A 17306-nucleotide genomic window follows, 5' to 3' on the forward strand; every position below is an offset into this window, starting at 1 on the left:
ATGATGTTCTTCTGTAACTTTAATTGAGAGGGCTGAAGAATGATATGCATAGATCAGGCTTGGTTCACTAAAGATAATAACTTAAAGTATGCCTAATTATGAATAATATTTCATACATTTTCTGATACATATTTTAGGCTTCAATTGGGAAGACCATAATATTGAAGAACACTGTCAAAGTTCTGGAAGACTTAGAAGGTAATTTTCATGTGCAAGAGATGTGAATGTGAGTTTTCTGAATGCCTCTAAGTAAATTTCAATGTGTCCCAGCAACGTTAAAGAAAAGCATCATGTGAAAAACAAACTAAGAAAAAAATGCAGTACTTCAAGTGTATAAATGATTATGAAATTCTTACAAATCCAAAATCTGAATGGAATTCCTCCAAGAATGTGGACAAGAAAAGAGTTCAGTCACGAGATGTTACCATTTGAACCATAGCCCCATGAGAGCTATGATGTTGAACTGTCAATCTGTATCATCTCCTACAACATAAACATTGCAAAATGTATACACATTGGATGATAAGTATATGTCCACTATCTTCCCGTTAGTAAATAGTCCAGAATAAAGCATTTGTTCCTTACATGCTTTTAAATCATCGCTAACTTTATAGAGAGGTCCCTTTATGGGATTCAAAAATGTTGTTGTGGAAAAACATTAATCCATATAGTACATGTCTATGAGGATCAAAATATCAATCTGTGAATGTGAAAAATCTTTTATTTGTTATTTTTCTTTGAAGTAGTATAACATTGGGCAAAGTGGATACAAGCCTCATGAGCATAGGGATCCTGAAAAGAGCAATGTACCTCTCTCTCCCAGAACAATAAGGAGATATGTAGTAGTTCCCACTGTGACTATAGTTTCTGAATGTGATACAAGTTTACAATTACTATATTGTTAAATATTAATTAGTTAATAATGACAAAATTATTAGTGAAAAAGTAAAAAAGGTATAACATTGAGAATCTTGTAGTTTCTCTAGGATCACCTCTTTGTAGAGGCTTTCCTTGGAACAAACCTAGCAATGCTTACTCTTCCCAAATGGCATTCACATATACATTACCACAGGTAAATGTGTTCTAAAATACCCAATGCATGTGTACAGCAGAGTGTCTGATAGTAAATCTATACTTAATTTTTGCTTACCTCATTATGAATTATTAATCGGCCATTTTTGAATTTGTTTCTCATTCAGAAAAACTACTCTAAGTGGGGGACTACTAATAAATTAATACAATTAATTAATTGTACAACATCATTGGGAATACATCCACAGTCTCACACTGTGGACAATTTCTATGAATACAAAATAAGTGGAAAGTCATGTGTTTGTTTTGAGTCACTTTACTGACACAATGTATAGGAAAAGTATAATTACAGTCAGTGTGGTTAATATCAGAATGGTCTCCATTTCTCTTTACATTTGTGAAAAACCTCATACAGAAAAAGGAGGCTATACCTTAAACCATATAATAAATGCCCCTACCGTTATAGATATCTACAAAAACTCAACAACCCATTAAAAAAGGGAAAATTATGAATGCAAACAAAGTGATGAAACCTTAAGATCTGGTACCCCTTTTCAATGAGACCAAATTGTAAAAATAATTCATACAGATAAAAATATTTATCAGTGTAATGAATGTGGTAAAGCTTACATGTGTACCAATTATCTTTGCAGGCATGAAAGAACACATACCAGAGAGAAACCCTATAAATGTAATCAATGTGAAAAAGCTTTTTCACAACCCAGTCATCTCCAAAGACATAGAGTAACACATACTGGAGACAAACCTTATGAATGTAACCAGTGTAATATAGCCTTTTTACAACACAATCATCTGCAGAGACATAAAAGAATTCATGCCAGAGAGAAACCTTATAAATGTAACCAGTGTTGTAAAGCCTTTTCACAGCATGGTCATCTCAAACAACATAAAAGAGTGCATACTGGAGAGAAACCCTATGAATGTAACCAGTGTGGTAAAGCCTTTTCACATCATGGTACTTTCTATAATCATAAAAGAACACATACGGGAGAGAAACCCTATGAATGTAATCAATGTGGTAAAGCCTTTTCAAAGCATGGTAATCTCCAAACTCATAAAAGAACACATACTGGAGAGAAACCCTATGAATGTAAACAGTGTGGTAAAGCCTTTTCACTTCATGCTACTCTTTTGGTACATGAAAGAATACATACTGGAGAGAAACCCTATGAATGTACACAGTGTGGAAAAGCCTTTTCATGTCAAGGTAGTCTCCGAAGTCATAAAAGAACACATACTGGAGAGAAACCCTATGAATGTAACCAGTGTGGTAAAGCCTTTTCATGTCAGGGTGGTCTCCGAAGTCATAAAAGAATACATACTGGAGAGAAACCCCATGAATGTAATCAGTGTGGTAAAGCCTTTTCACAACATGGTACTCTTTTGATACATGAAAGAATACATACTGGAAATAAACCCTATGAGTGTAACCAGTGTGGTGAAGCCTTTTTACATCATGGTAATCTTCAACGTCATAAAAGAACACATACTAGAGAGAAATCCTGTGAATGTACCCAGTGTGGTAAAGCCTTTTCATGTGACCGTAATCTCCAAAGACACAAAAGAACACATACTGGGGAGAAACCCTTTGAATGCAACCAGTGTGGTAAAGCCTTTTCATGTCAGGGTAATCTCAAAATTCATGAAAGAACACATACTGGAGAGAAACCCTATGAATGTACCCAGTGTGGTAAAGCCTTTTCACGTCATGGTCATCTCGAACGTCATAAAAGAACACATACAGGAGAGAAACCTTACAAATGCAACCTGTGTGGTAAAGCCTTTTCATGTGACCGTAATCTCCAAAGACATAAAAGAATACATACTGGGGAGAAACCCTATGAATGCAATCAGTGTGGTAAAGCCTTTTCATGTCAGGGTAATCTCAAAGTTCATAAAAGAACACATACTGGAGAGAAACCCTATGGATGTAGCCAGTGTGGTAAAGCCTTTTCATGTGACCGTAATCTCCAAAGACATAAAAGATCACATACTGGAGAGAAACTATTATCGTAACCAGTAAGGTAAAGGTTTTTCAAAATGTGGTAATCTAAAAATTCATAAAAGAACACATACTGGGAAGAAACCCTATGAATGTAACCAGTGTGGTAAAGCTTTTTCAGAATGTTTTAATGTTCAAAATAATAAAATAATGCTAATGGAGAGAAACTATGCAAATGTAATCAGTGTGCTAGAGCATGTTTACCATATAGTCATCTGCAAGTACATAAAAGAACACATACCAGAGTGAAATCCTGTGAAGGTAACCAGTATTGTAAAGGGTCATCACAGCAGAGTATTGTCCAAATACATAAAAATGCACAGAGTGGAGAGAATCTGTATGAGTGTAACCACTATAAAACTTTTTCTCAACATGGTAATCTCCAAATGCATAAAAAGACACATAAGGGAGAGAAAGCCTACAAATGTATTCAATGTGGTAAAGTATTTTGTCAAAACTGTTATCTGCACCCTGCACAAAACTAAAGTCCAAGTGGATCAAAGACCTCAACGTAAATCCAAACACATTAAATCAATTAGAAGAAAAAGTGTGGAATAGCCTAGAACTCATTGGCACAGGCAAGTACTTCCTGAACAGAACACCAACAGCACAATTAATAAATAGGACCTCATGAAACGGAAAAGCTTCTGTAAAGCAAAGGACGCTGTTTTCAAAACAAAGTGACAACCTACCAACTGGGAAAGGGTGTTCACCAACCCTATATCTGACAGAGGGCCAATATCCAGTATATATAAAGCACTAAAGAAGTTAAAAAGCAACAAATCAAGTAATCCAATTAAAAAATGGGGTACACAGTTAAACTCTGTGGAGGAATGTAAAATGGCAGAAAAACATTAAAGAAATGCTCAATGTCCTTCGCCATCTGGGAGATACAATCCAAAACAACCTTGAGATTTCTCCTTACACCTATCAGAATGGCTAAGATAAAAAGCTCAAGTGTCAACACATGCTGGAGAGGTTGTGGAGAAAGGGGAACAGTCCTCCATTGTTGGTGGGAATGTAAACTTGTACAACCACTTTGGAAATCAATTTGGTGCTTTCTCAGACAATTAGGAATAATGCTTCCTCAAGATCCAGCTCTACCAGTCCTAGGCACGTATCCAAAATATACTCAAATACACAACAAGGACATTTGTTCACCCATGTTTGTAGCAGCTTTATTTGTAATAGCCAGAACCTGGAAACAACCAAGATGTCCCTCAACTAAGGAATGGATACAGAAGTTGTGGTACATTTACACAATGGAATACTACTCAGCAATTAAAAACAAGGAAATCATGAAATTTGCAGGCAAAAAACGGTGGGGCCTAGAAAAGATCATCCTGAGTGAGGTATTGTAGAAGCAGAAAGACACATACTGTGTATACTCACTTATAAATGGATACTAGACCTCTAATATAGGATAAAAATACTAAAATCTGCACAGCTAAAGAAGCTTAACAAGAAGGAGTACCTGGGGTAAGAAGTTCCATACTTAGGAAGACAAATGGGATGGACATTGGAAGTAGGAGAAAACAAGAAGCAGCATAGGTGTCCTCCTAGATGGTCTCTGAAAGATTCTACGTAGCAGTGTATCAAAGAAGATGCTGAGACACATGGCCAAACTTCAGGCAGAGTACAGGGAATCATATGAAAGAAAAGAGAATTAAGACCTGGAGAGAACAGGAGCTCCGCAAGGACCAAATATATTTGGGTACAGGGGCTTGTTGGAGACTGATTCTCCAACCAGGGACCATGCTTGGATATGACTTAGAATCCCTGTTTGGACGTAACCCATGGCAGCTCAGTATCCAAGTGGCTTCCTTTGTAAGGGGAACAAGGACTGTCTTTGGCATGAACTGTGTGGCTAACTCTTTGACCTCCTCACCCCCTGTGGGAGGAGTAGCCTAGCTAGGCCACAGAGGAGGAAATTGCAGCCTGTCCTGGTGAGACCTGATAAGGGTCAGATGGAAGGTGAGGAGGACCTCCCCTCTCAGTGGACTTAGAGAGGGGCAAGGAGGATATGAAGGAGGGAGGGTGTGTTTGGGTGGGAATAAAGGAGGGGCTATAGCTGGGATACAAAGTAAATAAACTAATTAACATAAAAAATAAAAATTTAATAAAAAAAACTTTTATCTGCAAAGACATAAAAGAACATATACTGGAGAAAAGTCCTATGAATGTTTTTAATAGGATGAAGACTTTGAACATTTCTGTAGTGTCCATTATCAGAAAAGAATTCATTCTGCAGGAAATCTCTATGAACATATTTAATTTGGTACATGAAACTTTGCCTTTTTATCTAGCTGGTAGAGCTATAAGGAAATATTATACCCATTAGACAACTGTATATCTCACAACATAGCTTGATGTTCTGTGGATATGTACATAATATATATTGTTCCATAATTCTTCATATTCACAGTAGGTATTCTTTGCCACTTCATCTTGAACTATTAGCTTCTCAGGAAATTACATAGTGATGCTAGATAATGTCACAACATTTTCATTTCTTGCTAGTAAAAAGAATTCTGGTGTGTGTACTATGATTATGGGGTTTTAGCACATGTCCATGTGGATAGCAGAAGACAACTTTTTGGTCTACTTTTTGTCGTCTTTGTATGCCAATGAAATGTCAAGTTGCCAGCTTTGCATACCTCAGACATTTCCACAAAGCTGACAAACTGATTCTCAAATAAGATTGGTTGAAATCCATAAAATATTGTCTCCTTTTCAAGTTAGAAATGTCATCATATAAGGGTGGAGAAAGCATGATGATCTGAATAATAAATCGTATTGTCCAATAAAATTATATAGTGTTGTTTTGTGAATGTGTTAATCTAGTCTTACTAGTAAACAGTTGTTTACTGCATATCTTAGAATGACACACTAATGCCAGAGAATTATCTCAGTGGGTGAAGTTGGTTGCTGCTAACCCTGAAAACCCAATTTCACTCTGGGAGATTCATATTACTTCTACATTTTTTTTCTCTCATTTGTACAATTGGGATTTGGAATATTCACACTAACACACTAAAGGTAAATAAGTTTTAAATCCATATAAGTGCCATTGACATCACTTGAACGAAATGACTTCCTGGGTCATTTTATAACATATAGGGGAAGTAGTAATAGATTGCAGTACATTGTCCTCTTACTGCTTATAGATCAATTGAAGAAATGTATACACACAAAGACAGATCCACCATTATCAAACTGATGAAACTAACATAAAAAAATCACCCAATTGTTGAAAACAGAGAAATTTAATTGCCAAATTACATTAGTATGGAAATTCAAGAGGTATTACTGTTTATCAAAACTGATGGTTCCTTTTAAAATCTTATTTTGTTCTTTCTCTGTTTCAAAGAGAGGCCATTTTACAAATAACCCTCAGTTGGGATTAGAGGTGCATGCCTATAATCATAGTACCTAGGAGATGGTTTCAGGCCAATATGTCTGGATTTGTGGCCTGCTTGGTCAAAATAGTGAGTTCCAGTAGAGCTATGGCTAGATAGATATATTCTGTCCCCAAAAGTTTCATAAATGAGAGTATATCTTAAAATATGGAAATGTTTCTGCTATATTCTTACAAGGTTCTGAGCTGTTTCAACCAATCCTTTTGTCATCTTTACTCACATTAAGAGAACTGTGTTAACAATGAAAACATAGGAAGAAATGTGAAAAGTTCATTCACAGAGGGATAGAAATCCATTGAGTCCTACAACCACATAGCAGGGACTTTTTTCACCTTGAAGTGCTAGGAGACAAAAGCAGAAATGGAAAATCTCCATCCTCTGCACTCCAATGACATATTCGTGAGGTGGAAAGTTCATAATTCTGCTTTTCTTTTGTACCCAAGTGTGGCTCATATTACTGACATTGGAAGGCTCAGAATTACCTGTCTTTCCATGTCCAAGGCACGTACTATATTCTTTCGTCCCTCTAGGGACCAGGTATGCAAGTTTTGAAAAGACACACACATACTTGATTCTATATTGTAAAAAAAAAAAAAAACAAAAAAAAAAACCCAAAATACCCCCAAACGTTTTAATATTAAAGGAAACTGATTTAATTTATATGTATTAGTTATTTCACAATGTATATAGCAAGTGCATGCTATGTATCAATGGAGGACAAAATAGAGGATCTGATGCATGTGATTAGACCTATAGGCAGTTGTGAGCTGTCTCTTCGGTGATGGAATTCAAAGCTAGGCTCTGTGACAGAGCAAACAGTGCTCTTAAGGACTGAACCATCAATTTAGCCCCATGAGCATGTCATTAATAGCAGTAAGATATGAATGGTTGATCATAAGTTCATCTTTAACACAGCCTTGATGATGCAGAAGAAAAATAAGACCTATAGCATCAGAACCTAGTTTAGATTGGTAGTTATAGAAGTCTCTCCGCCCAGATCTCCCCAAAATGGGGGAAGTGTTTTAAAAAATGAGAAATTGAGAATACAAGTGTTTTAATAAGTGGCTGACCACTTCACCAAAGCCACAAGACTGAGTTAAGCTCACAGGTGGTAAATAGGCAGCTCTGGGAGACTGTTAGGACACATTTAAAGTTTACCCCTGCTGGAGCTTATGCCTATTGTAAGGACAGAAAAAAAAATTGGCAGTAATAAAGACTGACTTGTCTAACTGGGATTATATTCTGCTTCACAGATGCCGGAAAAACATTCAGTAAGCTTTCCTGAGTGATGGTTACTTCAGAGGACATAGGGGATGTTGTCAGGGGATTCTGAGACTCCATCAAAATACTCTAGGGCTGGGGAAATCAGGCATTTACAAAAAGCTTTGAAATATGAATGAAGTTAGGGAGGGATGCTAACCATAAAGGATCAAAATGCCAAAGAACAATGCTTGTGATATGCCTGCTATATCCTCTATCTACTTGGCTGTGGTGGGTCAGCCCCCTCCAAGTGTTCTCCTCTTTCCTTTTCTTGGCAACTATATGTAGCTGTCAGTGACAGTACCATGCAGGCCCATACTTGCTGGTCTCCAATTGGGTCTTAATGTCCTTGGTTCCCACTCTGTCATCTCTGTAACCTGCCTGCTTGGTAGCAATAAGGATATTCTGAAGAAACATTTATATCTTTCTCTTATGTGAAAATTAGTGAAGCAGCAGACTCCATTAACTTCTAATTTCCCCTTGAATCTCATTCTGGGAAAGGCTGCTTCTTCCAGATGAGAAATTCTCTGCTGAATAACTCTTTATCTGAATACCTTGCAGGAGAGAAAGTAGCTGTGAATGTGTGAGGATTTTATGAATGGAAAATTCATTACATGTCTTGATTAGATTACATAATAGTGCTTATCTCCTGGCTTTTATCTAAACCTGTTAGAACTTCAAAGATGTACTAGTTACCTTATATCTTCATCACTGCACAAAATTTTTACTCCAAATACATATATTCATATGTTTAAATTTTTCTGTAATAATTTGATTTTATCCATTGTTTATTCTCTTTTTGTTATAACGTATAATACCAGCATGAATCGCTGGCTAGCCTTGAACTTGCTAGATAGGCCTACTTTCCCTCCAGAAAGTGTCTGCCATATAGGTAGGCAGGTCACACCTCAATAATTTATGTCTTGATTGGCTTATTGGTGATGAGTGGTTAAGCCTGGCTGGTTAGGGTGGCCAGGATATAGGCTCTAGTCCTAACTCCAGTAACAAAGGAAGGCTGCCATCAAATGGTGCCTTCCTGCCTTATAATCTGCTCTCTCCCATCTATGAGCAATGTTGTTTTTCTTTATCATGGAGTCTATGATAACATATCAGAGTACTATGGCAGAGTACTGTCCTCATTCTACTGATAGTGAAACCTAGCTCACAGAGATAAGTATTTTTATAATATAGTTAAGTGTGACTGCTTCCTCATTCCATCATTCTAATAAATCACTAAATGAAGTTGAAAGCACATAAATGAGACACTGGCTTCTAATAATATTGCTTTGAAAGAGGAGGCAGGAATTTCAAAATTTCCAAGTCACCCAAAGAAAGAATGGTCAGTAGTATGGTGGTAGGCCTTGTGATTGGCTCATGCCAGTGTCCATAATAGTATTTGCAGTTGTAGCTTTTCAAAGCCATGACACCAGCAAGTGTTTGCTAAGGTATTTACCAACATGTATTTTCGAATGTTTTCCATCCAAAGCAGCTCAGGTCACTTAGGCTAATATTCCTATTAGTCATTAAACAATGCCAACTCTGGATGAGCTTCCAAATGACATATCCAATGGAAAGTGTTCTGTCCTGAAACCACATATACACACAAGAGAAATGGCCTAGACATGCACTCTAGCATGTTTCACTAGTAAAATTGTTCAAAGTATAACCTGGGTCCTTAACCTAGAAGAGATTTATGGATTACAGCATATGTGGAATGCAAAAATCTGTTGTAGGCTGCTCCTCTTCGATTGGTAGCCAGGGATGAATCCATGCTATCATTTAAAATATTTTTTATTTTTAATTTCTTAAGTGTACAGAGTAGTTTCACCACATACAGGATATTAATTCTAGAACAGATGCATACCAAGCCTTTTATAAAAACATTTCAGAGTCAGGCTCTTGTATGTTGAATCAGGTGACCTTGATCCCATTCTGTTGCTTTCCATGAAAATGACCTTGTCATCTTTTAGATCATGCTAAATATCATCTTTAAGTAAAGGGATGTACCATCACTCAGTTTTGATATTACCCATTTGAGTCATGTAGTCAATTCTTTTTTGCAGTAGCAGGAAGATTTGCATGTGGAGCTCAGATTTTGCTTTGAGACCACGATAAGAAAGACTAGCTCATTTTATATATCAGAGGGAGAAATAGGGTACTCAAAGGGCTGCTGATGTCACCATTGTGAAAATGAACTGATTGTAGCAGGGTGAGTGATTTTGTAATTTCCCAATAGGTAATAATTAATGTCAGATGAATGAAGACAGACCAGATTGGTTGGTGTACAGTTTTGGGAAGGATACCATTGTGGGGATCAGGAACCAGATAAAGGAGGTGTGTGAGTGGTGACAGAACCCACACAGCATCTTGGCAAATCAGACTCAGGAGACCAGACTCAAGGTGTGTGTCTAACTTTATTGTCCATTGTAAAAGCCTTTAAATGATTGAAAGGCCAATCAGACCATCCCACAGTAGTCTCAGGCACCAACAACAAAGCTTGGTGCAACTATAAGGAAATACATGTGGAACAAGGTCACCTTAGGAGACTTCCGTGAATAAGGGAGAAGCAATCTTTGTCCTATCCTCAGATCCATTTTGAGACTTTAATAGTGTGCTAGGAGTCCCTAATATGTCACCACTGTGTGTAGTCAATCAGGATCTTTGGGGGACCCATAGGAGTCACTGATGTCACTCACCATTACCTATGGACCTCCAAAAGGCTCAGCTCAATACTCCTCACAAAGTATGTTCTAATGAATATTGAATATCCACCTGGGGAACTGTCCTTTGCAGATATGCCCAGTCCACTTGCATGTTTATGTCAGCTATGGGGATTGAGACACAGACCATTCACTGTAACTGTGTGTGTCAGATCCCAAATCTAAAGAAGTAATACTGTGCTTATGAGAATTTCACACAGTATCTTAATGTTGTTCCCTTTGAAAAAGAATGGCCCCATCTTTTTCAAAGTCATTTTAGTTGTTTTTTTATTTGTTTGTTTTGTTTTTTGTGTTTTTTTATTTTTTATTTTACTAATTATACTTTATTCATTTTGTATCCCCCTTAAGCCCCTCCCTCCTCTCCTCCTGATCCCACCCTCCCTCCCCTTTCTGCATGCATGCCACTCCCTAAGTCCACTGTTAGGGAGGTTCTCCTCTCCTTTCTGATCTTAGTCTATCAGTTCATATCAAAAGTGGCTGCATTGTCCTCTACTGTGGCCTGGTAAGGCTGCTCCCCCCTCAGGGGGAGGTGATCAAAGAGCAGGCCAATCAGATTATGTCAGAGGCAGTCCCTCTTTCCATTACTATGTAACCCACTTGGACACTGAACTGCCATGGGCTACATCTGTGCAAGGGTTCTAGGTTATCTCCATGAATAGTCCTTGGTTGGAGTATGAGTCTCTGGGAAGTTCCCTGTGTTCAAATTTCCTTGTTCTGTTGCTCTCCTTGTGGGGTTCCTGTCCTCCCCAGCTCTTACCATTTCCCACTTCTTACATAAAATTCCATTCACTCTGCTCAACAGTTCACCATCAGGCTCAGCATCTGCTTTGATTGTCTGGAGGGCAGAGGCTTTCAGAGGCTCTCTGTGGTAGGTTCCTAGGTTGTTTCCTGTTTTCTTCTGGCTTTCAGAAGCCCTCTGTAGAAGGTTCCTAGATTGTTTCCTGTTTTCTTCTTCTGATGTCCATCCTCTTTGCCTTTCAAGATGGGGATTGACCATTTTAGTTAGGGTCCTCTCTCTTGCTTAGTTTCTTTAGATGCACAGATTTTAGTGGATTTGTCCTATGTTGTATGTCTATATGAGTGAATATATACCGTGTGTGTCTTTTTGCTTCTGGGACAACTCAGGAAGATCCTTTCCAGGTCCCACCATTTACTTGCAAATGTCATGATTTCCTTATTTTTCATTGCTGAGTAATATTCCATTGTATAGATGTACCACAGTTTCTGCATCCATTCTTCAGTCGAGGGGCATCTGGGCTGTTTCCAGCTTCTGGCTATTACAAAGCTGCTACAAATATGGTTGAGCAAATGTCCTTTTTGTGTACTTGAGCTTCTTTTGGATATATGCCCAGGAGTGGTATTGCTGGATCTTGGGGAAGTGCTATTCCTAGTTGTCTGAGAAAGCGTCAGATTGATTTCCAGAGTGGTTGTACAAGTTTACATTCCCACCAGCAGTGGAGAAGGGTTCCCCTTTCTCCACAACCTCTCCAGCATGTGTTGTCACTTGAGTTTTTGATCTTCGCCATTCTCATGGGTGTAAGGTGAAATCTCAGGGTTGTTTCGATTTGCATTTCCCTAATGGCTAATGAGGTTGAGCATTTCTTTAAGTGCTTCTCTGCCATTCGATAGTCCTCTGTCGAGAATTCTGTTTAGCTCTGTTCCCCATTTTTTAAGTGGATTACTTGGTTTGCTGCTTTTCAGCTTCTTTAGTTCTTTATATATACTGGATATGAGTCCTCTATCAGATAAAGGGTTGGTGAAGATTCTTTCTCAATCTGTAGGCAGTCACTTTGTTTTGGTGACGGTGTCCTTTGCTTTGCAGAAGCTTTTCAGTTTCATGAGGTCCCATATATTGATTATTGCTCTTAGAGCCTGTGCTGTTGGTGTTCTGTTCAGGAAGTTTTCTCCTATACCAGTGAGTTCTAGGGTATTCCCCACTTTTTTTTTTTCAAGCCAATTTAATGTGTCTGGTTTTATGTTGAGGTCTTTGATCCACTTGGACTTCAGTTTTGTGCAGGGTGATAAGTATGGATCTATTTTCATTTTTCTACATGTAGACATCCAGTTGGACCAGCACCATTTGTTGAAGATGCTTTGTCAAAAATCAGGTATCCATAAGTGTGTGGGTTTATTTCTGGGTCTTCTGTTCAGTTCCATTGATCCACCATTCTGTTTTTATGCCAGTACCATGCAGTTTCTATAACTGTTGCTCTATAGTTCAGCTTGAGATCAGGGATGGAGATACCTCCAGAAGATCTTTTATTGTAGAGGATTGTTTTAGCAATTCTGGGTTTCTTGCTATTCCATATGAAGTTGAGAATTTTTCTTTCCAGGTCTGTAAAGAATTGTGTTGGTAATTTGATGGGCATTGCATTGAATCTGTAGATTGCTTTTGGTAAGATGGCCATTTTTACTATGTTAATCCTGCCAAACCATGAGCATGGGAGATCTTTCCATTTTTGATATCTTCTTCTAATTCTTTCTTCAGAGATTTGACAGTTTTTCATACAAGTCTTTGACTTCCTTGGTTAGGGTTACTCTGAGGTACCTTATGTCATTTGTGGCTATTGTGAAGGGTGTTGTTTCCCTAATTTCTTTCTCAGCCCTTTTGTCTACAGGAGGGCTACAGCTCTCAGCGCAGCGGGAGATCAGTTGCTATGGCGGCGGGTACCCGAGGTCTGTGAGACCTTCCAGGGAAAGACTGGGTAACCCGTGATCAGACTTGCAACTTTGCTTCCCTGTGAGGTTTTCTTGCAACTGGGACTCCCAGTCTCAGGCACCCTTGTGCCCACCGATCAGCCTGGGAAAGTGATCAGGACATGCAGGCTTGCGGCTCCAGCCCGGAGACCCAAAGCCTCCGTTACCCGGAATTTCTTCCAGGTTCTGGCTGGGCAGCGGAGAGTGGACCCGACCATTCCCACGCCGTGGGAGCATCCTCTCACCTGGGAAACATGATTGCTGTAGTTTCAGGGCCCAGAGTTCAGTCTCCTGGTCACTGCACGGAGAGTGCTGTCCCGCTTCTCAGACGCAGTGCTCTCCCGGCACCGCCATCTTGGCTCCCCCTAGTTGTTTTTTAATTACGTTTATTTCCTTAAAATAATTATTTGGCTTCTTTAAATTTCGGTTTCTCTATCAACTTATTTATTTTATTCCCCTTTGTTTTCTGGCCATTGAGAATATCTTCTCATTTTTCTCAAGTGCTGTTGATTATTTCTATATAGAGCAACGTCACCTTTAGCTCAGGCTTGCCTCATGTTATGTAGGTAATTGAAAAGCTTTCTGAACCCTGAATCCTACCTTTGCTTCTCAATGCTGGAAAAGTACTCTGTAAAATCTTTCCAGGCAAGACCTTGACTGGTCAGTGGAGAGGGAAATTAGGCCAGTGAATGTGTGTGTTCCAACATCTCTGGCTTTATTGTGCTTACAGATGAAGAGTGGCCTCTGCAAGAATTGAGTTCTTTGAGAACATTGAAACTATCATTGTCACAGCACAGTATGTGATGCACAAGAAGAAGGGGGAAAAGTACTGAACATTAGCAATTTTTCCTGAGGTAATCAATTTTAGATGATCAATAAATGTCCTGACTGGCCACTTCTGATTCCCACAGACCAGGGAATGAAGTATCGGAATGAAAGACTGAACTTATGTAATGCAAAATTACTGAATTTATCAACAATTACAGTAGTTCAACCAAAAAAAAAGTTTGTAAAATGGTGTGGCTGTTATTTTCCAGGTTTAAGATGCTCAGTCTGAAAGAAAAGGTATGAGTAGTATTTGATGTGCGCTTAGTCTCTGAGCACATGGGCCCATAAAGCCTGGTTCAGATTTTCAAAATAAGTTCTTGCAATTAAAGTTATAGCAATCCTGCTCTATATTTCCTGAATACACGCCTTTTCTATTTTTAATTCAATATTTATTTTTATATTAATTAGTTTATTTACTTTGTATTCCTCATTCCGTCCCAATTCCACCCTCCATCCCTCATCTCCCACACCTCTCTCCAAGTACAGTGATAGATGAGGTCCTCCTTCCCTTCCATTTGATCCTAGCTTATCAGGTCTCTCAGATCTGCCTGCATTGCTCTTCTCTCTGGCCTGGCAAGGCTGCTCCCCTCTCAGGGGAAGGCTGCCAAAGAGCTATCCGCTGAGTTCATGTCAGTGACAGTTCCTGTTCCCCTTACTAGAGAACCACTTGGATACTGAGCTGATATGGGCTATATCTGAGCAGGGGTTCTAGGTTATATCTGTGAATGATTCTTGGTTGGAGTTTCAGTCTCAGAAAAGACACCTAGGTCCAGATATTTTGGTTCTGCTTGTGGAGGTCCAAACCTCTCCTGGTCTTCAACATCTCCCTATGCTTTCCTAAGATTCCCTGCACTCTGCCCAGAGTTTGGTTATGAGTCTCAGCATCTGCTTAGATACACTGCTGGGTAGAGTCTTTCAGAGGTCCTCTGTGGTAGGCTCCTGTTCTATTTCCTGTTTTTTCTTCCTCCGGTGTCCATCCTGTTTGTTTTTGAGTGAGGATTGATCATCTTACCCAGGGTCCTCCTTCCTCAGCTTTTTTAGGTATACAGATTTTTTAGGTTTCTCCTACAAAGGTCTAGTATACACTTATAAGTGAGTATATACCATGTGTGTCTTTCTGTTTCTGGGATACCACATTCAGGATGATCTTTTCTAGTTCCCACCTTTTGTTTGCAAATTTCATGATTTTCTGGTTTTTAATTGCTTAGTAGTATTCCATTATGTAAATGTACCACAATTTCTTGTATCCAAAAGGTCTAATTCTCTTCTGTTTTGTAACACTACTTCTGAAAGAGGTTAAAGATTTTTGTAAGTGGGAAATAGTTTTCATTCTTTCAATATGTAGGTCAATTGATGAACTCAGCTGATCATAATATCTGTCCTGCAAAGCTAGAGAAGAAATTACTGTTCTAGCCCTAGACAGGCCCAAGCCCAGGAGAACAGCCACTGTAACTGCAGTAACTGGTTCTCTTTTAGGGCATAGCAAGGCTTGATCCTGCTTTGGGTCCCAAAGATGAGAAAACTGATCAGAGGAATGTTAATCTTGGCACTAATTGTACTAAAACACATTAAGAATCATAAAACAAATGCACAGAAAAGCAGGAGGTAAGACCACCAGAACAAGCCCATCAAGTATTGTTTGGAGGAATTATATATTGTCCTGCTCCTGAGGCATTTATACTCATAAAGGTTTCATTGCAAAGATGTTTATGTGAAGCAGGAATTTTACCAATACATGTACCCTGCCCTTGGATGGACTGTAGGGTTAGATGAACTTGATTGTTTTGTAGCCATCTACATGAGCTGTGATCTAACGAAATAGAGAAACTACCTAAAACAGCAATTCCTTTATAATAGGGAGGTTCTGCATTGTAGCAAAGCCAGCAGGAGTCTGTTAGCTCAGGTCTGGATTCATTAAGGGTAAGAAAGGTATGCTGTACAAGTTCTAGAAGAGAATCCTCAGTAGACTTATCTGATAAGGGAGTTACTATAGGACAGGTGTTAAACCTGGGGAAAGCATGCCCCATGGTAGGGTGGGAGGTTCTGGTAGGGGTTCAGAACTGGAGCCAGAACTGGATTTGGTCCTATTCCTACTGTTTTACCTGTAGGTAATTGGCTGAGTAATCTCATAGTGAAAACAGTACCAGGGTGTTTGCTGAGTGTTTTGTAAATTCTATTTCCCCAGGATAGTCCTGTGTCCCAGTTTTTCTTCTTTCCCGACTCTATAAATGAAATATTTAAGGTGGGCGTGCCTCTAAAGCAACTATAGACATGTATCCAACCGTCCTTAAGATCTTTTATGTTTACTTTTATGGAGTCTGTGATTCTAGGAAGTCTCCACCATGCCTGTGATCTCACATCCCCACTTGACACAATAGCTATCTCCTGATCCTCCACATTCTCTTTTTCTACTATTCTCAGCTGGACAGACATAGAAGTAACCCCAACTGTTTACCCAATTACCACAATATGAGAATAGCTTGGATGATGGAAATAGTATATCAGGAAAACAGGTCCTTTTATGTGTGATTTTAAAGATACTACACACAGCTTCTCATTCTGGCCCCAAGATTAACCAAGTAAGATTAAGTGGCATGTGTGGATTTGAGTTTTGATCTTCCATTCCCCATCCTAGTGCAGCCACGATCAATGTCATCCAGGTGATGATCCAGTTCATTTTTCTTTTTCTGTAAGAAACAAGAAGAAGCATTCTCAAGGACTCCTTTTTCCCTGGATATATTATTGTCATCTATTTGCTTTATAAGTCTTTCAGGTAACCATCGTGCTGCATCTATTGGTCTGGAATAAACACAAACTGCACCTCTGCCCCATATTAGGATTGGGTTTGGGTTTATCATCCAAAGGATCCTTCTAGAGAACAGTAGCATATTGAGTTTTTGTATTTGTATGCCAGAATCACTCAGCTGCTGAATGACCATCTTTATCAACATTTAAAAATTATAAATAAAGAGACAATGTGATAAAAGGTTTTGTGGTGATCCTTTCCTTGGGTACCATTCCCTTTTTAATATTTTCAAGATTAATTTTTAATAGATAAATGAGCCTGTTCTACCATGCCCTATCCTTGTGGATTTTTTTAGTGGTATGTTTAATATTAAACTTAATACAAAATTGTTGAAAAGTTTTTCCAATATAACCAGGGCCACTGTTAGTTTTAATTTGTTGAGGGAATCTCATTACTGCAAATTCTGAAAGTAAATAAACTATGACGTGTTTACCTGTTTCCACAGATTGTAGGGTGGCAAAAATAAAGGTATCAATATTAACATGAACATATTTTAACTTATTGATATGAGTAAAGGTATC

The 17306-nt window shown here is 38.6% G+C and overlaps 1 protein-coding gene across 22 annotated transcripts in view; it reads left to right on the forward strand.

Moving 5' to 3' along the window:
- LOC110543313 (zinc finger protein 431-like) overlaps positions 1-17306 on the forward strand; it is a 138776-nt gene that overhangs the window by 79966 nt on the left and 41504 nt on the right. For 16 of the 22 annotated variants that reach the window (XM_060376171.1, XM_060376175.1, XM_060376179.1 and 13 more), the window contains 2 exons: positions 138-198; positions 1686-5867. The exons of 5 other annotated variants lie outside the window; for them this stretch is intronic. In XM_060376171.1, coding sequence (XP_060232154.1) covers positions 138-198; positions 1686-3069 — 1445 coding nt within the window. In that variant the 3' untranslated portion in view covers positions 3070-5867. Of the gene's footprint in view, positions 1-137; positions 199-1685; positions 5868-17306 lie in introns of those variants that run through there. One more of the 22 variants, XM_060376184.1, reaches the window with a different exon arrangement.

The sequence above is a fragment of the Meriones unguiculatus genome (genome assembly GCF_030254825.1).
Source record: "Meriones unguiculatus strain TT.TT164.6M chromosome 13 unlocalized genomic scaffold, Bangor_MerUng_6.1 Chr13_unordered_Scaffold_34, whole genome shotgun sequence".
Lineage (NCBI taxonomy): Eukaryota > Metazoa > Chordata > Mammalia > Rodentia > Muridae > Meriones > Meriones unguiculatus.